At 53.1% G+C, this 21,233-nt stretch overlaps 1 protein-coding gene across 1 annotated transcript; it reads right to left on the bottom strand.

The window, feature by feature from the left end:
* Positions 1-329: 329 nt before the first annotated feature.
* HTR6 (5-hydroxytryptamine receptor 6) lies at positions 330-13,961 on the bottom strand. The gene is given in 3 exon segments (NM_001034092.1): positions 330-779; positions 973-1,131; positions 13,248-13,961. Coding segments are annotated over 3 exon segments (1,323 nt in total).
* Between the last annotated feature and the right edge of the window lie 7,272 nt (positions 13,962-21,233).

The following is a 21,233-nucleotide window of genomic DNA, read 5'->3' on the forward strand; positions in this document are numbered from 1 at the left end:
AATGGGCAAAGGTCATGATTGTTTTCATCCTAACCTGAACCAAGAGGTCCTTCTCCCCAACATCCAGAGTCCTCCAGCCCATCCTCTGCACACACAAGTTACACTCAACAGTGGAGCATCCTTCAGAACACGATATCTGAGTCAGCTATGATCCCTGCAGGTAAGGGGCCTGGAGATGGCAGCAGGGGGTCAGCTCTGCGCACCCCTCTGGAGCTCAGAGGGCTTCTAGGAGACCTGCAGCCTCCTGGTCTTAGCCAAGAGCTGGCCCGAGGACTCAGGGTCTGGGTTCTGCTCAATCCAGCTCCCCATTGGCCAGCCCCAAGCCCGGGTCAGTTCGTGGGGATGCCAAGTGGATGCGGCCGCAGCTCGGGCTCCGCGGGGTCGATGTTGAAGAAATTGACGGCGGCAGCGGCCCTGGTGGGCAGCGGGGGGTCCCGGGTGGCCTCACCAGGAAGCAGCAGCTGGGCCGTGAGCCGCAGGCCCGAGGAGCCACCTGAGCCTGCGTCTGAGTCCGAATCTGAGTCCGGCGGCAGGGGCAGCGGCAGCACCTGCTGTAGGCTAAGGCCGGGCCGGGGGCCGCTGTGAGAGGTGCGCAGTGATGGCGAGGCCAGGCTGGCCTGGCGCTCCCGGGGACAGCGTGGACATGGCAGGAACCTGCCCAGCGCCCGCTTGAAGTCCCGCATGAAGAGTGGGTAGATGATGGGGTTCATGGTGCTGTTACAGTAACCCAGCCATGTGAGGACATCGAAGAGGCCTGGGGAGATGCAGTCGCACACGGCCTGGGGGGAGGGGACGCATCATGCCTGGTCCCAGGGCAGGGACCCAGGCCACCCTTCCCAGCATGGATGGAGCAGACACACACACACACGCACCACGAGAGGCAGCCTGCCCTCCCCTGTCCCCATGCCTGGGCTGGGATCCAGGGCCTCTCCTGCAAGGGCCGGACTCACCTGCCCCCTGCCGTGGCATTACCTGGACTATGTTGGCCACAAAGAAGGGCAACCAGGTCACAAAGAACATGCCCAGCAGGATGCCCAGCGTCAGGCTGGCCTTCAGGGCCTTCCTGCTGTGCTTCGTGGCTAGACGCCTGCTGTCAGCAGACTCCACCCCTGGGCGTGGGGTCCTGGGCACCTGCGGAAAGGAAGGCCACATGAGTCCGTTGAGAAAGGGTCCCCGTCTGACCCTGATCCTAGCCACAGACTGAGCTTCAATCCTAATTCTAGACTGAGCCCTAGGGCCAGGATTAAACTGGGCCCTATTCCTTGACTGAGTCCCAACCAGAGTCCTAGACTGAGCCCTGACCCTGACTCCAGGCCAAGCCCTGACATCAGCAATAAACCAAGCCCTGACCTTGGCCCCCCACTGAACCCTGACACCTACCATAAAGCCCTACATAACCAAGTTCTCAAACCAAGCCTCAACTGTGGACCTAGACTGAGCCCTGATCCTGGTCCCACACTGAGCCCTGACCCTGACCCAGAATTTCATAAGGAGCTCTAGGAAGTGCAGTGAGACAGAGCAATACCTGAAACACAAATCAGATGGTTCAGAAGAACAACCATCCCTGCAAAGACAATACGTGACACAGGCCAACACACACATTACGATGAGCCCAGCACCTTCCAAAGCCTTCAGCGCTACAGAAATCAATTGCAATTGACTGGGCACAGTGGCTCACGTCTGTAATCCCAGCACTTTGGGAGGCCGAGGCAGGCAGATCACTTGAGGTCAGGAGTTTGAGACCAGCCTGGCCAACAGGGTGAAACCTTGCCTCTACTAAAAATACAAAAATTAGCCAGGCGTGGTGGCAGGCACCTGTAATCCCAGCTACTCAGGAGACTGAGGCAGGAGAATTGCTTGAACCCAGGAGGTGGAGGTTGCAGTGTGCCAAGCTCACATCACTGCACTCCAAGCCTGGGTGACAGAGCGAGACTCTGTCACACACACAGACACACACAAAATCAATTGCAATTGAACAGTACTTGAAAAAGAGGACCTGTTACTGTCCAGAGCTTGGCAATTGCTTTGTATGTGGATTGTCTTCACATTTGGGAGCAATAGTCTTGCCTGGGCAATTACTCTTGAGCCCCACAAAATAGAAAGGCTTTTTTGAGAATGTGTGCACAGAGCCAATGTTTGCAGCTAAATCTCTTAATAGGCTCCTAAGGATGCTGGTGACCTTGGCATTTTATAGCTCAATTGTACTGCGAACTGGCAGGCATCTCCATTCTTAAAAGTGGACAGGAAGAGGAGGAAGGGGTAGGAGGGAGGAGGAGAAAGAAGCTACTTCCCAGCAGCCACTGAAAGGAAGGCATGGGCCCGGGGAGGTTAGAATTTGACTTTGCAAACTGGCCCCCACAGTCCCAAAGGGCTCTCTGAGCTGGATGATTCTTTAGCTCAGCAGTGCTCTTCACTTGTTAAACTTCATGAGCCCTTTGAAAATCTAATGAAATCACACACACACACACACACACACACACACACACACACCTCTCCCCAGAAAATAAAAGGCTTGTAAATTTTTACACACACACACACAGACAAGAAAACAACGTTTCACACTTCCAGAAGGTTCAGAGATGACCTTGAAGTCTCTAGGTTTCCACCAGAAACCCCTAGGAGTCCGTGAAAGCTGGGATGTGAAGCCTTCCTCTAAACCATGTGTTTCTGTAATCAACGTGGATTTTCATATATTAGATTTACACAAAATTAGGCCCACCTCTATTTACTATTTAATGCCCGTGGGCAGTGGTGTGCACAATTCATCATGAGCTACGCAAAGGGTGTGTTTGCTGTCTGTGAATACATCTGGGCTTTGACAGCCAGGGATTTTCCCGGCACTGGGATTTGTCCAGTTCCTAAATTGCGTGAGAGCCCTGCTTAGTTCTCGAGGCCAGAGGTGGGTTGGATGTGGGGAGATGAGGTCAGAAGGAGGCAGGAGCAGAGCCAGATTCCCAGGCAACCTTCCGCAGATGGAAAGGCGGAGGAGGCAAAGCCAAGATGTGTCAACTCCAGGGAGCTCCAAAGCCAACACCCCACCCCACTCTGCTGCGCATGTCCTCTCCTCCAGCCCTGGCTCTTTCTAGGCCTCCAGAGTTGGTGTCTTGTCCATGGTGCTGAAACCCCAACTACACGCGGTCTTTTCATAGAAGCTGGAATTCTAATTCTGAAATGGCAAGGAGGTTGCTGGGGCAGGGAGACGAAGCACATCGTAATCCCCACCCCTCAACATGTTTCTTCACATGAAATCTGGTTGTACAAATATCAAGGTTATACAAATTCACAACAGAGGCCTTGGTTTCTCCCTTCTGTCTTGGTGAGACAGCATTGTACAGAGGCAAAACCTGGGCTTTTAAGACAGGTGATCTGGCTTCAAATCATGCCTCTACCACTTACTCGATCTGTGATCTTGAGAGAGCCTCTGTTTCCACATCTGCAAAATGGGAGAAATGATACTCAGCTTACGGCGTCGCTGTGAAGCTATGGATAATAAATGCATGCACAGAGTCTGACGTTGAGTAGGTGCTAAATACCTGGTAGCCATGTTGCTGTTTCAGTGATATGTGCTGTGAGGTTGGGGTGATTTTGAGCACTGCTGGGGAGCCTGTCCTTCTGCCAGCAGCTCTGGCCTCCCCAAAGCAGCACAGACACCAAGACAAATGCTCTGAGTCACCACGCTGCGGCTCAGATGCTATGACTAGAGGATGCTCTCCTCCGACTCCACCCCATCATACACGAGTCTGCTCCAAAGTCATTCCAAGTTAGCAAGGGAGTAAAAGAGGGTTTTACTCTCCTCTCTCCTCTTCTAGTTTTCTCTCCTCCAGAGTGGACTCTATATGGCTTTTGTGACCACACCATGGTCAGCCTGGAGGAAGAGGCTCCTGCTTCCCCAAAAGAATCTCCTAAGACCTGCCACACCTTCAAATTGCTGCCATCAATGGGAATAGACGGCATGGAGAGGGATGAGACACTGTCTCATCCAGGCATCGCTCTGACCCTTAGTGACCTGAGGGCAGGGGACAGGAGGTAGCCCTGATCTTATCACAGCTCTAGGGCATGGGGGAAACTGAGGCACTAGGGGGAATATCTCAGGTCAATCATTGGGGGAAGGAGCTCCAGAGAATGGGGTGAAGATGAACTGAGATTCCCTTTCTAGTCTCCCTGGGAACAACTCCAGGTTTTTCTTTCTCCTCTGCTTTCCAGAGAGTTGACTCAAGAACACAGGCAAGAGGAAAGAGAGAAGGAAACTGAGGCTCAGAAAGGGTAGAGGACACTCTACCCTTCCCAAGGTCACACTGTTCCAGTACAAGGCCTCCAACCAAAACCTGAGTGGCCCTGAACAAATCAGCATTATCATCCCCATTTCTCGAGCACTTACTACACATCAGCATTTGATAGTCATTAGGTCATTCAGTCTTTATGAGAGGTAGGCATTGTCATCCCCATTTTGCAGATGAGACAACTGAGGCTCGGAGAGGCAAAATGACTTGCCAGAAGTCACACAGCAGTTAAGAGTTGAGTTAGGGATTCCATCATTTCTGGCCTCAGGAACATCACTCTGCCCACTTCACCAAGCTGCTTCCACCTTTGGAGATGGCACCCATGGGCCCAGTCAGGTGGGGTTACAGAAACCCCACCACTGTCAGCAAGAGGCCCTCATGGAGCAGAAGCCAATGGCTGTCACTAGTCCACACCCCGGCATCTGGCTGATGCTGGCATCACCCTTCTGGATTCTCTCTCCCCCGTAAGCACCTCGCAGCCCCTCGGGGCCATGTCCTGTCGTTTGCATCTCCCTTCTGTATCAGTGTCAGAGGGCAGCTTCCTGAAGGACAATCCAGGGCCTTTCCAGCCAACAATTGCACATACAGCTTCCAGCCAACACCTACATTCATGTCTGCACGCCTGACATATCCAAAAATGTGTCCCGTAGCACTACTTGTGATAGGAAAAAATTGGAAACAGCCTTAATGTCCATCAAAAGAAGAGTGGTTTAGCCTGGGCACGCTTATAATCTCAGCCCTTTGGGAGGCCAAGGTGGGCAGATCACTTGAGGTCAGTAGTTCGAGACGAGCCTGGCCAACATGGCAAAACCCTGTCTCTACTAAAAATACAAAAATTAGCCAGGTGTGGTGGTGCATGCCTGTAGTCCCACTACTCAGGAGGCTGAGGCAGGAGAATCACTTGAACCCAGGAGGTGGAGGCTGCAGTGAGCCGAGATCACACCACCACACTCCAGCCTGGGTGACAGAGTGAGAGTTTGTCTCAAAAAAAAAAAAAAAAGAGAAGAGTGGCTTAAATAAACCACGGTGAATTCCCACTACAGAATACTACACAGATGTTTTAAAAGAATGAATAAATCAAATGAAAAGATCTCCATGATTATTAAATTATAATAGCAGGTTGCAAAGTAATAGATACAGCATGATCCTATTTGTTTAAAAAACAATATCCAACACAAAGCACCAAGTTTCTTTAAGTACCTGTATAAATACATAAGCACATAGAAAATGACCCGGAAGGGCCGGGTGCAGTGGCTCACACCTGTAATGCCAGCACTTTGGGAGGCCGAGGCAGGTGGATTGCTTGAGTCCAGGAGTTCAAGACCAGCCTGGGCAACATGGTGAAACCCCATCTCTACAAAAAATACAAAAATTAGCCAGGCATGGTGATGTGCGTCTGTAGCCCCAGCTACTCCGGAGGTTGAGGTGGGAGGATCACCTGAGTCAGAAGAGGTCAAGGCTGCAGTGAGCCATGGTTGCACCACTGCACTCCAGCCTGGGTGACAGAGTGACACCCTGTCCTAACAGAAAAAAAAAAGACCTAGAAGGACATATCCTAAATTGATGCATGTCCCTGGGAGTGAAAGGTGATTAGCTGGAATTTGGAGGTCTTTTCCTTCATCCCTATTATTGAATTTTTAAAGTGTATTTATGTATTCCTTTATGCAATTAATTTTATTTATTTATTTATTTATTTTTTGAGACGAAGTCTCGCTCTTGTTGCCCAGGCTGGAGTGCAATGGCGCGATCTCGGCTCACCACAACCTCTGCCTCCAGGGTTCAAGCGATTCTCCTGCCTCAGCCTCCCAAGTAGCTGGGACTACAGGTGTGCACCACCATGCCCATCTAATTTTGTACCTTAGTAGAGATGGGGTTTCTCCATGTTAGTCTCAAACTCCCGATCTCGGGTGATCCACCCACCTCGGCCTCCCAAAGTGCTGGGATTACAGGCGTGAGCCACCACGCCCAGCCCACAATTAAATTTTGTTACCATCATCTGATCATAGTGTGAGAGTTACAAGACAGACTCTGGAGCCAGACTGCCTGGTGTCAAATCCTGGCTCTGTTACAAACTAGTGGAGTGACCTTAAGCAAGTTACTTCATCTATGCTTCCACTTTCTGTTCTGTAAAATGGCATTAAAATAGCATCTACCTCATAGGATTATAATAAGGATAAAATAAAATAATACACTGAAAGTTAGAACTGTGCCAGCACATAGGAAGTCCCATAGAAGTGTTAGCTATGGTTGTCGTTATTATTAGTCTCTGGCTCAGCTGTTTGATAATGATGGTGATGGTGCTGGTGACAGCAGTGATGTTTTTCCCTAGAAAGGGTCAAGGTGGTGAGCTCCCCAGAAACATATATTTTACCAACAACAGGAAAAGAGAGGCACGAACAACTATTGTTGTTGTTTTAAAGATGGGGTCTTGCTCTGTTGCCTGGGCTGGAATGCAATGGCACGACCACACCTCACTGTAGCCTCAAACTCCTGGGCTCAAGCAATCCTCTCACCTCAGCCTCTTCAAATAGCTGTAACTACAGGTATGTGCCACCAGGCCTGGCTAATTTTTTATATATATTTTTAGAGACAGGAGCTCGCTATGTTGCCCAGGCTGGTCTCAAACTCCTAGCTTCAAAGAATCCTCCTGCCTTGGCCTCCCAAAGTGTTGGGATTACAGTTGTGAGTCACTGCCTAGCTGAAATTTGTTGAGCACTTACTATGTGCCTGGTATTTTATGTATATTATCTAATTGACTCTTCAAACAGACTTGTGTGATAGATGTCATGACCCCTGGAGCATAAGGAGGTAAAATGCCTTGCCCAAGGTCGTCCAGCTATGAGGCAAAAGAGGCAGGGCTTGAACCCTGACCAGCCAGACCCCCAAGCTCCTGCTCCAGTCCTGGCTGCACCAGGCTGCCTGGCTCTGAGCAGCAGCCAAGCCTGCCATGCTCGGCAGTGTCACTCTGCCAGCCTCTCCCTGGCTCGGCCCCCTCCTCCCCCTCACAGATATTTCTGTGATCACAGCCTCCTCCTCTGAGGAGGAGGAAAGACAGAGATGGAAGGGAAGATGGATCACTAAGACAGAATGACGCTTAGTTGGGTGAGAGAGGGTGAAAAAAGGAGGGGGAGGAGGAAAAGCGGGAGAAATTGATGGGACAGGAGAAGGGGGAAGGGAAGACGGGGCACACAGAAGGAAGACATGGGAACTGAAGGAGAGAAGGATGGATGGGAGTGGGGAGGAAGGTGAAGTGTAGAGATGGGATGAGGTTATGGGCCACAGAGACCCAGAAATCCTGCCAGGAAGAGGAGGAGGCTGGGCCTCTCCTGCTGGGCTCTCCCTCAAGCCAGTGGCCCATGCTGCATCTCTGAAACTGCCCCTAACACCCTGGACCCTCCACAATCTCCCAAGGATGGCTCAGTGCCACCCACATCCAGGCCCCCACCTTCCACCCTGCTCCCAACACACACACTCCCCTGCCCTGGTAGCTCCTCACTCTGCCCCACGGCTCTTCCTCCATCCCCAGCCCACACTCCCAGCCACAGTGCTAAGCAGGACCCCTTCCTCCCAGCCCTGAGGTGGTGGGAAGACCTAGTGGAAATCACTAAGCCAACCAGTGGCCTTTTAAAAGCCCGTTTCCATAAATAGACATATGGAGAGGGGATGAAATGCTCAAGGCTGACCAGCTCCCATGTTCTGACCCCAGAGGAACTGGGGCCTCGAGACCTATGCCCAGCTCCTTTCCCTCTGCAGGGAAGCTAGAGACTGGAATGGGGCAGGAAGCCAAGGCTAAGTGGGGCTGGGCACAGGAAAAGGGAAGGGGTCCAAGACACCCACATCTGATTCATTCTCATCACTTCCTTTAGGTCCAAACATTGAGGGGGCCTCCACCTCCAGGCCAGCTCTGGTGGGAAGAAAGAGGAGGTGACCCAGGAGGGCCAATGCAATTTCTCAGATGCATTTTCCCAAAGTGCAGGCCGTTCACCAGGCAATCAGGAAAACGGCCTGCAGGAGGCTTACTTAAGGAGCCGAGTGGATTTGAAAGCAGGAACAGAGGCAGAGTTTGCACACGTCACGTTCAAACCAAGAGAATGGGCTTTCCAGAAAGCGGGGGGATTAGAACAGACACATTTCTGGCTTGAGAGGCCCCTGAGTCACTCTGCCTTAGAAGTAAGGCGCTGGCCTAACCAACCCATGAAGACCCCTCCAGCCTTTCACTTTAGGGCTTGGTGTGAGTGCTTTGCTTTCATCTTCAAACATACACAGTGAATAATAGATTTTGAATGTTTGCTGGGTGAAGCATCCCTCCTATAAGCTCCATAATCCTCATCGTGGTACAGTTTGATGATTAATGTCTGTACTCCTAACTAGAACAGATTTCAAGAGGGCAGGCACTGTTGGTCTCGTTCACCACTACATACACAGCCTAGAACAGCTGCTGTGCAAAGCAGGTGTCAATACATGTCACCAAGCAAATGAATTCACACGATAAAAAGTTCAGGATCATGACACTCAAGAAGTGACTCTGAAAGGCAAGAGAAAACAGGCAACCGCCCAAACAGGGCTGGAATACCAGGCTCCCTGAAGCACTGTGTACACTGCATTCCTTCCATCAATACATTCTGAGCACCCATGATGTGCCAGGTGCCCCTAATTCCTGGGACCATGGGGGAAAACAGAAAGACAGGCCAGGCATGGTAGCTCACGCCTGTAATCCTAGCACTTTGGAAAGCCAAGGCGGGTGGATTGCCTGAGCTCAGGGGTTCAAGACCAGCCTGGGCAACACAGTGAAACCCCATCTCTACTAAAATACAAAAAATTAGCCCGGTGTGGCGATGTGCACCTATAGCCCAGCTACTCCGGAGGCTGAGGCAGGAGAATTGCTTGAACCTGGGAAGCGGAGGTTGCAGTGGGCCAAGATCACGCCACTGCACTCCAGCCTGGGTGAGAGAGTGAGACTCTGTCTCAAAAAAAAAAAAAAAAAAAAAGGCAGAAAAACAAGTTCCCCACCCTCATAGGCCTAAATTCTAGAAGAAGGAAATAAACAGTAAATAAATAAAAATGGGTAGGTATAGAACATGTCAGGGGGTAGGAGGTGCTGCTGAGAGAAATAACTTAGGAAATGAGGACTGGAGAGGACCTGGGGAGGGTGAGAGGTGCTACTCTTGAGAGAGGGATTAGGGGAGGCAATTCAACAGAGGCTGGAAGGAAATGATGGAAATTAGTGGGAGAACAGGGTGGAGACCTGAAGAAAGGGCACTCCAAGCAGAAGGAACCGCAAGTGAGGCAGAATGGGCTTGGTGTGTTCAAGGAACAGCAAGGAGGCCAGTATGGCTGAAAGAGAAGAAACAAGCAGGATTATAGAAGGAGAGGAGGCCAGATAGGGTCAGAGGGCCAGGTGATGTGAGACACAAGGCTGCCAGAGCAGAGGAATGATGCAGCAGGAACTGCATTGTAAAGGGGATCATTGGGGCCACTGCGGAAGGTTGAAAGGGAGCAAGAACGGAATCAGGAAGTCAGGGCCAGGCGCAGTGGCTCACGCCTGTAATCCCAGCACTTTGGGAGGCCGAGGCTAGCAGATCACGTAAGGTCAGGAGTTCGAGACCAGCCTGGCCAACATGGTGAAACCCTGTCTCTACTAAAAATACAAAAATTAGCTGGGCGTGGCAGCACGTGCCTGTAAGCAGCCCAGGTAGGAAGTCATCAGCGTGTGGGTGGTATTTTCAGTTACGAGACAAGATGAGGTCACTAACGGAGCAAATGTGGAAAAAGGACGAGATGCTCCGAGGACTGAGGACTAGGGATGCCATGGCTCAGGCGGATCAGGAGGACCCAACAGAGAAGACCAGAAGGCACAGAGAAGAAAAGGGGCAAGGTGTGGGGTCCCCGAGCAAAGCATTTCAAGAGCATCACTGCCCACAGGCAGCACACCAGCACAGGGCGATGGCACCAGCCAGATCCGAGCTTAAACCTCACTTACCAACTGTGCAATCTTGGGCAAGTCACCTCTCGCTCTGAGCCTCAGTTTCTCCACCTGTCTAACAGGGGTGCTGGTAGTACTTGACTTATTGGGTGTTTGGGGAATTAATAAGTTTAGCTCAGTGCCTGGTACAGAGTGAGTGCTCACAGATTGTGGGGCTGCAGCTGTTAGCACCTGGGAGACTCCTGCCCAGGTTCCAAGACCACAGACTCAGGTTCAATCCTAGTACCAGCCAGCGAGATTCATGGAAAGAAAATCTGTGTGGTACTGGCACCGCTGCAACTAGGAATCCTGATCTCTCCCGCCCCAACCTCACCCAGACCAGCCAACTTCTCACATCCTTAGTCACGAGAGCAGAGCTTCCTGAACTGTGGGAATGGAGATGATTTTAGATGGTAAAGGGACACCCCATAAAATGAGTGAATCACAGAGTGAGCACGTCAGCCCATTACAGCTGTCTTCCAGCTCTTCTAGGTGCGTCAAGAGAAAGTCCCACGTTGATGCTACCATGTTTGTAATACCTTCTAGCACGCTATAAAGAGAAAGCAGGCCCTAGGCTCATCACCTCAACCACACCAAGCTGCATTTCAGTGATAGGGCTGGAGCTTCTTCAGTTTCACTGAAGTGGTGTTTGTGATCACCTTCTATTTATGGCAAGGGATACAGATTTTCCATTTCTAGAGGAGATACGAAGTTTTCTTTCTACACAAATTCGTGGAAGTAAAAATATAAAAGAGATGATTTAAAGAAAATGTCAAGAATGCCAGGCACGGGGGCATGCACCTGCAATTCCAGCTACTCGGGAGGCTGAAGTGGGAGCTCGAGGCCAGCCTGGGCAATATAGTGAGACCCTGTGTCTAATAAATAAATAAATAAAATGCCAAGTGCATGTGAATTAAGTGGCTTAAGGTGTGGAGGTGGTGGCGGAAGAGGCATTAAGGAAGATATCCGCAGGCAGTTCTTGAATGCCTGAAGCTTGTGAAACACTCCTTTTCAAGAACCCAGGGACGCCTGTAACCCTAGCACTTTTGGAGGCCAAGACAGGAGGATCGCTTGAGCCCAAGAGTTCAGTGAGTTATGATCGGGCCAGTGCATTCCAGCTCTTCAGGCTGGAATGAGCTATGATCAATTCTAAGCTGCAGTGAGCTATAATCACGCCACTACATTCCAGCCCTCCAGCCTGGGTGACAGAGCAAGACCCTGTCTCTTAAAAAACAACAATAACAACAACAAAAAGCAAGAACCCAGGGTATATGGCCTAAGGCAGCCATCCCACCCCTGAAGAAGCAAGTCAGAGTCCCAGCCACCTGCCAAGACTGAAGAATATTCTACAGGGAGCATGGATAGGGAGAAGGAGCAGGGCGGCAGCCAGGACTCCCAGTCCATGTGGGGCCCTGCCCCCACCCCAGGTGATAGGCAGGGGCAACTTTGGGCCTCACCCACCTGGGTGGGACAGGCAAGCTTGTCTGGGGGACTGCCAAGGAGGGTGTTAGCCTTTCACCCCTCTGCCAAGTCCCCATGTGCCCAGTGACCTCCAATGCAACCCCCACCCTCCTAGAGCTTTCACCACTCAGGGCTACACCAAAAGAGCCCAGCTGGGACTTTCCTCAAGACCTGCGACTGAAGTCACTGGGTCTCAGGCCTGGTCGGTCTACACACCCACCCCTCCAGGGGGGACAATAGGAGTCAGGTGCACTGTGGCCTGGATGGCAAGAGCAGGCATTCACTTATAGACAATGCAAGGCCTTGAGCTAAGAGCACCTACCCCATTCCCAGGCACTGAAACAAGATGGGACCTACTATGTACAGTGGGGATCAAAACTGACCTCGATCAGGAGTTCAAGACCAACCTGGCCAATATGGTGAAACCCTGTCTCTACCAAAAATACAAAAGTTAGCCTGGTATAGTGGTGGGTGCCTGTAATCCCAGCTACTCAGGAGGCTGAGGCAGAAGAATCGCTTAAACCCATGAGGCGGAGGTTGCAGTGAGCCAAGATCGCGCCACTGCCCTCCAGCCTGGGCAACAGAGCGAGACTCCGTCTCAAAAAAAAAACAAAAAAACTGATCTCAATATGTGTGACCCTCCTGGAGCTTATATTCAAGTCAGGGAGGCAGAATGAACAAGTCATTTTTATGACTTGTTCTCATGAAGAATAACAGGGATGGAGAGTGCAGATGGGCCTGCAGACAGGGTGGTCAAAGATGGCCCCTGGGAAGAAGGCAGCCGGGGGAAGAACATTCCAGGCACAGGGAACAGCAAGTGCAAAGACCTGGGCACAGAAGTAAGCCCAGTGCCTTCTAGAACCGTGAGAAAGGCCACAAGGCTGTTGCAGAGTAAGAGAGAGGGAGAGGGGAGGTGACACTGCAGAGGATGGCAGTGTGGGATCCTGAGGCCAGATCCTGAGACAGGTTTTCTTTATCTGGAGCACAGTGGGAAGCCTGAAGAGTCTGAAGCAGGGGAGTGACATGATCACTTCTTTTTTAAGTGCTCCAGCTTCTATGCAGAAGATGGAGAGTACTGGGTCTGCGGCAGAAGCAGGGGAGCCAGGAGAAGTCTACACAGCCTCCCTGGTAGGAAGTGGCAGGGGAGATGGCACCTGTTTAGAGCAGCGCCAACAGGTCTCGCTAATGAATGGCATGAGGGTGAGGGAGAAAAGTATTCCTAAGTTCCTGGCATGTGATGCCGCAATGGTGCCATTTGCCATGATGGGGAAGACCAGGGAGGCAAAGATGGGGAGAGTTGGGCCACCATAAATTCCCTTTTGTACATGGTACCTGGGAGAAGCCTGCCCCCAAATCCTGACGGAGCTATCCTGTGGTGGGTGGGTCAGGCATTGGCTCTGGAGTTCAGAAGAAAGGTGGGCGCTCACAACAGCCACGCAGGGCCATGAGCAAATGTGTGCTAAGTGGGGATGCCCAGGGGGTCCCCAGGGGCTGCTCATTCCTCTCTATCCCACAGCCCGGGTCTCCCTGCGCACCCCAGGTACCTGCAGCGTCTCTGAGGCCTGACTGGCCATGCCAGTGGTGAGGGAGGCCACCTGCACGGCCTGCTTGCGGGCAGCCAGCAGGATCCTGCAGTAGGTGAAGCATATGGCACCCGAGGGCAGGAAGAAGGTGAGGCCCGACGCCACGAGGACAAAAGGCAGGCTGGCCAGCAGGCGGCACTGGCCAGGGACGGGTGGCCGTGCGTGGCCCAGCTCGTGCCAGCCCAGCAGCAGGGGCAGGAAGGAGGCGAGAGCGGCGAGGCTCCAGGCGCCCAGGACTAGCGCCAGGGCACGCGGGGGCGTCATGCGCAGCTTGTAGCGCAGCGGCGAGAGAATGAGCAGGTAGCGGTCCAGGCTGATGAGGCAGAGGTTGAGGATGGAGGCGCTGCAGCACATCACGTCGAAGGCGGTCCAGAGCAGGCAGAGGCCGCGCGCCAGCACCCAGCGCCCGTACAGCGCGTTCAGCATGGCCGGCGGCATCACCACCAGCCCCACCATCAGGTCAGACGTGAACAGCGACACCAGGAAGAAGTTGGACGTGTTGCGCAGCGCGGGCTGAGTGCAGATGAGGGCGATCAGCAGCGAGTTGGCCGCCGCCGTCAGCGCGATGACCACGCACAGCGCGGCCGCCACCCAGCCGCTGCCCCCCGGGGCCGACGGCGGCCCTGCCCCCCAGGCCGGGGTGCTATTGGCGCTTGGGCCCGGCTCTGGGACCATGAGGACCGAGGGTGGAGGGCAAGGGAGTGATAGGGTGGCGGGAAAGCAGATGAGGGCCCCGGCGAAGCGCAGGCTGGACGGGGACCGTCGGTGAGAACAGACCGCTACTCACCACGCCCCCCGGGGGAGGTGAGTGGGGGGACATGGGCGGGGGCGCTGGGTCGCGCTAGATCAGGGGGCAGCGACTACAGGAGGACACAGTGTGGCTATTTGGGCGCCCTCGGGGATGGGGCAGGAACTCCTGGAGCAAACGGGTTGGAAGTTTGGGGAGGGGCACCCGATGAGCGGAGGCCCCTGAAGGAAGCGGCGGGAAGTCAAGCAGAGGTCGGATGGGCTCCCTGGGGTAGGAGCAGAGCCACCTGGAGGGGGCGGGCGGCAAGATAGGGGAGGGGCGTCCGGCCGGGTCAGAGTGCGGGGAAGTGGGAACGCAGGGAGGTGGGTGAGGGGGGTGAATGGGCGCTCTCGGGCCGGAGCAGGCTCCCCGCGGCCGGTGGGCGTGTGGGGTGCCAGGGCGGGGTCCGCAGGGCGGGGGCCTAGGGGCCGGAGCAAAGCCCCCCCTGGGAAAGGCAGGTCTCAGCTGGCGCGGAGGCACCGGGATCCGGCGCACACGGCCTGTGCGGCGCGGGGGTTCGCCGGGGCCGCCAGGCCCCGCGGGAAGAGGAGGGCAGCGGCCGCGCGGCGCCCCCTCCCCACCCGGCCGCAGGGTCGCCTCCGTCTCCCGCCCGCACTGGTACCTGGGGCGCTCTGGCTGCTCCGCCGCCTGCGACTGCGGCAAGCGCCGCGGGGCTGCGAGAGGAAGAGGCGGCCGCAGGCCGGGCGGGCGGCGGGCCCGGGTCTCCCGAGCCCGGGAGGCACCGCGAGGGGCCCGCACGCGCGGAGGAGAGGCCGGGTGCAGCCTGGAGCGCGCGGTCCCCGCGCCGCGGAGCGTGCGCCCCGCCTCGCGGTGGGCGGGGAGAGCCGAGCCCTGGCCCTGCAGGCGGGCGGGGTCCCGGCACCCCGGGCCTGTGGGCCGAAGATCAGGGCGCCCCAGCTGCGCGGGGTCACCTCCCGGGCTGTGGCAGCCCCCACACCCTCAGATGCCCCTCCCAACCCACACGTGGCGGCGGCGCAGGCGGAACTCGGAGCAGGGGGCTGTGACCTGCCCTTATCCAGGGGCTGCTCCCTAATGGGTGCCTGCCCACTCACAACGGGGTCACCGGGCTTTCAGGGGAGCCAGGAGTTGGGAAATATTGGACAAATCGCCTGACACCCTTCTGGGCCTCAGTTCCCATATCTGTAAAATGGGTTAGTAATTCTGGGCATTCTTCACCGTTAGTTTGAGCAAGAAGCTAACCTTCCCCAGGGCCTTTCCCGCAGAAACCATCCCGATCCCCAAAGGGGCCAGGTACTAAGGATGAAGTCCCTGAGCTGTTGGCGCTCCTAGTCTAACAGAGCGTGAACAGATTTGAGAATCCCCAGGCCAGGTGTGTCAGAGTCGCTGCAGGCAGAGGCGTGGGGTGTGGTTTCCCTTGGGTGTGACCTCCCTCTGTACCTCTCCCCTCTGGCTGAGAAGAGTCTCTGCCTAACACTGCTGTGCAGGTTAATACTGTTATTCATTCATTCATTGAACAGATATTTCAATGCATCTTTTAAGGCGCATCCACTAGATGTCAGGCACTGTTCTGACCCATCAGGACACTACAGTGGCCAAAACAAAGATCCACACCTCCATGGAGCTTACATTCTAGTGGAAGAAACAGACAATAAACAATAAGCATAATCAACAGAGAAAGTGGGCCCGGCGCGGTGGCTCACGCCTGTAATCCCAGCACTTTGGGAGGCAGAGGCGGGCAGATCACCTGAGGTCAGGAGTTCGAGACCAGCCTGACCAACATGGTGAAACCCCGTCTCTATCAAAAATACAAAAATTTGCTGGGCGTGGTGGCAGGCACCTGTAATCCCAGCTATTCGGGAGGCTGAGGCAGGAGAATCGCTTGAACCTGGGAGGCAGAGGTTCCAGTGAGCCAAGATTGTGCCACTGCACACTCCAGCCTGGGTGACAGAGCAAGACTCTGTCAAAAAAAAAAAAAAAAAAAAAAAAAGGAAAGAAAGAGAGAAAGAAAAGAAAGAAAGAGAAAGAAAGAAGAGAAAGAGAAAAAGAAAATGTAGTATAAAGAGATCGGGGTGGGATCATTTTTTCTCCACAGAAACAGAAAAATAATACTTTCCAAATCGAAGCCTCCTGCGATGTCCCCAGGGGCTTTGTTGTACGGTTCCTACTCCTCCAGTTATTTATTCTGACCCCTACAATAATGCTGAGAGGTAGACATTAAACTGGGGTTCAGAGAGGCCAAGGGCCTTGCCCCAGATCACCAGCAGCAAGTGGTGAAGTGGAACTGAAATCCAGATCTGCTTGATGCCCATGGCAAAGAGAGCCCATTACAGATGGTCAAAAACCTCCCCTCAGGCACCTCAGAGCCTGCAGCACCCACCCGCCAACTCTAAGCTGCTATTTGGTGCTCAGAGCCCCAGCCTTGCCCACAGAAGCATCTTTTAAGCAGATAGAGGAGGCCTGTCCTTCCTCCTTGCCACCACACTGCACCACTGTGACGATTTCTGCCATGCCCCCCAAGGAACAGAACGTAGTACAGCAAGCCTGGGCAGAGAGTCAGAAACACCTGGCTTGGGATTCCCACTCCATCCCAGCTCTGGGATTACAGGGCCAGTGGCTCCATCTCCTTGGGTCACAGCTTTCTCTTCTGTAATAGTTAGCAGAACAATATGGCACCTACCTCACAGAGTAGCTGAGGGGATTAAATGACACTGATGTAATCTGTGTCTTTGATACTATGTTAACACTAGCTGGCCAGGCGCAGTGGCTCACGCCTGTAATCCCAACACTTTGGGAGGCCAAGGCGGGCAGATCACCTGAGGTCAGGAGTTCGAGACCAGCCTGGTCAATATGATGAAACCCTGTCTCTACTAAAAATACAAAATTAGCCAGGTGTAGTGATGCACGCCCATAATCCCAGCTACTCAGGAGGCTGAGGCAGGAGAATCACTTGAACCCACAAGGCAGAGGTTGCAGTGAGCTGAGATCACACCACTGCACTCTAGCCTGGGCAAAAACAGCGAAACTCCATCTTAAAAAAAAAAAAAAAAAAAAAGCTAGCTCTTGGCTTTAGTGTTCCCATCAGCACAATCATAATGCATTCAGCTCTGTGCTAACTCCTTGAGCCCAGGGATTTCTGACGTGAACAGCTGCAACCCTGAGAGGTGCTGTGTGGAAGGATTTTGGAGCCCAGCAACCCGGGTTCATCATCCAGAGTCTGCCACTTGCTCTGTGAAGTTGTGCAAAGCCTCTTAAATTGTCTGCTGCTATGAAACCAAGGCAGTGGAGCTGTGAATGAGATGAGTAAAAAATTTTGCCTGATAAATGTTGCTTTGTAAAAATCTGTAGGTAGTGCATAGAATATTAGTCTTTCTGCTTTCACTTTTCCCACAATACTTGATATCTTTTATTTTTTAAAAAGAGACCTAAAGATTAGCCGAGCGTGGTGGTGCACGACTCTAGTTTCAGCTACTTGTGAGACTGAGGTGAGAGGATTGCTTGAGACCAAGTGTTCAAGGCTGCAGTGATCTATGATCACACGTGTGAATAGCCACTGAACTTCAGCCTGGGTGACAGTGTCTCAAACAAACAAACAAACTAAAGAAAACCTGGCAATAACTTTAACATTTGTTCATTCTGGGTGATGGATCCACTGATGTTTGTTATAATGCGCTCTGTACTAAAATTTAAATTTTTATTTTAAGATTGGGCCAGGGTTATGGTGCCACCTTGCGGCCATACTGTTATTATCTTGAACTTGAGACTTTTTTTTTTCTTTTTTAGAGACAAGAGTCTCGTTCTGTGGCCCAGGCTGCAGGCAGTGATGCTATCATAGCTCAGTGTAACCTCGCATTCCTGTGTTCAAGCTACCTTCCCACCTCAGCCTCCCAAGTAGGTAGGACTAGAGGTGTGCGCTACCACACCCAGCTAGATTTTTAAAGTTTTTTGTAGAGACAAGGTCTTGCTGTATTGCCCAGGCTGGTCTCAAACTCCTGGCCTCAAGTGATCCTCCTGCCTCAGCCTCTCAAAGCACTAGAGTTACAGGCATGAGGCCCGCACCTGGCTGAGACCTTTATAGACACTTCGTGTGTGCTCTCCTATAACTGTCATTTGGGTCATGAAATAACGAAGTCCTAGACCGCTTAACATTTCAGGGTTGGCCAGGCGCGGTGGCTCACGCGTCTAATCCCAGGACTTTGGGAGGCTGAGGTGGGCGGATCATGAGGTCAGGAGATCAAGACCATCCTGGCTAACACAGTGAAACCCCATCTCTACTAAAAATACAAAAAAATCAGCCGGGTATGGTGGCGGGCGCCTGTAGTCCCAGCTACTCGGGAGGCTGAGGCAGGAGAATGGCGTGAACCCGGGAGGCGGAGCTTGCAGTGAGCCGAGATTGCACCACTGCACTCCAGCCTGGCCGACAGCGCAAGACTTCGTCTCAAAAACAAAACAAAACAAAAAACAAACAAACAAAAAAAAACATTTCAGGGTAAAGAGGGACTTTCAAGAATACTCAGCTTTTGCTTGTTTACTTCTAGCTATGAGAGCTTCCTCCCCAGAGGAGATAGCAGGTGCCACTATGGAACAGCTGAGTTTTAGGGAGTCGTCTGCCCCAGACCTCCATGCCTGTCAGTTCACAGGGGACCGGGGCAAGCTCCTCATGACAGAGGTGGAGAAATCAAGGCCCCAGGGAGGTTGCCAGCCTGCCCAAAGCTGCTCTGTGCCAGAAGGCAACTGAACAACTGGGTAAACTCCCTGAAGGCAGGCAGGGATTTGTCTGTCTGGTTCACGCTGGATCTCTGGCACATATTAGGCTCTCAATAAATATCTGTTCAATGAATGAATAAATGAACAAAACTATTAGTGCAACACCCTGCAGCGTGGGCCAATCATTCATTCTCAATCATAATAACAGCTGACATCCACTGAGGTCTTACTAAAGCCAGGCATGTCCCGAGCTCTACACATGCACTGACTCACAGAACGCTCACTGCCACTCTAGGAGTGAGGTAGGTGTGACCATTATTCCCCATTTTCCACATAGGAAAAGTGAGTCTTGGAGATCTTATGTGACTTGCTCAAGACTATAGTTAGGCAGTGGTCCAGCTAAGATTTGAACCCAAGCAGACTCAATCTCCTCAGAGGCTTGGAGCAGAGGAAGAAAACCAGTTGAGAGCTGGCTCCATACAGGCAAACAAAGTGGAAAGAGAGGGACCTGTGTTGCTATCTGCGCTGCTATCAGTGTTAATCCCTTGTAAAGACTTTAAGTCCCAGGCCAGGCGCGGTGGCTCACTCCTGTAACCCCAGCATTTTGGGAGGCCGAGGCGGGCAGATCACGAGGTCAAGAGATGGAGACCATCCTGGCCAACATGGTGAAACCCCGTCTTTACTAAAAATACAAAAATTAGCTGGGCGTGGTGGCGTGCGCCTGTAGTCCCAGCTACTCGGGAGGCTGAGGCCGGAGAATCACTTGAACCCGCAAGGCGGAGGTTGCAGTGATCCGAGATCGCGCCACTGCACTCCAGCCTGGCGACACAGCCAGACTCCGTCTCAAAACAAAAACAAAAACAAAAACAAAAACTTTTAAGTCCCTCCTCACTGGGGGGAGGATGCAGGATGCAATTCCCTCCATCCCCGGAAGGTGGCACACCAAGGGATGCTTCTCAATTGACGTCTCTCAAGCCAGGCTACTCCCTCTCGCTGGGCTCCCACATCCAATCAGCAGCGCTTCTCACGGCCCTGCCTCTCCAACCCCACTGCCTGACATAACTGGCCCCATCCTCTCCCGCCGGCAGCCTTGCAGTCCCCGCTGATAGCCCCAGCATCTCCCTCCTCCATCCTAGCTTAGTCTCCTGAAACCCAGCTTTGCAGACACCTCTAGGGCGCCTCAATGCAATGAGAATGAAGTCTGAACTCTGGCTAGCATTCCAGGCTGCGCCAGCCAGGCCAACTCACCTTCCTGCTTTATTGCTTTACTTCCAGCAGACCCTTACAAGCTTCTTTTTTCTTCCTTCCTTTCTCTTCTTCCCCTTCCCTTTTTTTTTTTTTTTTTTTTTTTTTTTTTTTTTTTTTGAGACAGGTTCTCACTCTATCGCCCAGGCTGGAGTACAGTGACACGAACATGACTCACTGCAGCCTCGACCTCCAGGGATCAAGCAATCCTCCCGCCTCAACCTCCCATGTAGCTGGGAATACAGACGCGTACCACCACACCTGGCTAATTTTTTGATTTTTTATAGAGACAGGGTCTCACTTTTTGTTGCTCAGGCAATCCTCCTGCCTCAGCCTCCCGAAGTGCTAGGATAACAGGCGTGAGCCACTGTGCCCAGCCCTTATTTATCTATGAATGTACACCCAGCTTTGTTCCAGACACAGGATGAAGGCAGGTCCTGCCCAAGACTGTGCCGCCATTAAGTGTCCAGGTGTGAGGTCAGGAGTCAAGGGAACTGCGAGTTTATATGAGTCACCTGTGCTTCCAGACCCCCAGTTTCCCACTCCGTAGAACAAAGGTGAAATGTCCTACTATGGACTTGTTCAATGATCAAATGAGTGCTGGCATGCCCAAACTTGGTGTGGGCCCTGAGCCGATGCCTGGGTTCCAGTCCTGCTGACATTTCTTCACTGCATAATCCCGGGAAACTTACTAGCACCTGCTCTTCAGATGCCTCATCTACAAATTGAGGACAATATCCGCATCACTGGGAGGTGGTGCGGACTGGGCGAGGACCCCGCACAGGGCCCAGCCTTATATATTAATCTGTAACCAATACTTTTGTCTGTTTCCCCTTCTCCCAGAGGGCCAGGCAGGCCAGGCCCAGGCAAGGGCTGATCCTGGGCCATTGTGTGGGTGAAGAGATGGCATGAGGCAAGCCCACGAGACCAGGGGCCAAAATCCATGAAGCCCAGTTCTGGAGGCCCACCCAAGGTGTATGCTTGGCCAGAAACTGGCACCCAAGGAAAGACATGAAAGCTGGGGAGACAGAGGATCAGGAGCCAGGGGTGCACAGGGCAAGACAGGGAAAGGGCCACAAGGATGCAGAGACAGTGGTGCCACGTGGGGGCCAGGCAGGCCTGCTCAGCACCCCACTGCCTGAGCCCAGGCCCTGCTGCCCCTGGGCCTCGCTGCCGGCACTTCCGGAGAACCTGGGTTGGCAGAGCCAGTCAGTGAGGAGGAGAACACA

This window comes from Pan troglodytes, chromosome 1 (genome assembly GCF_028858775.2).
Source record: "Pan troglodytes isolate AG18354 chromosome 1, NHGRI_mPanTro3-v2.0_pri, whole genome shotgun sequence".
In the NCBI taxonomy this organism is placed as follows: Eukaryota; Metazoa; Chordata; class Mammalia; order Primates; family Hominidae; genus Pan; species Pan troglodytes.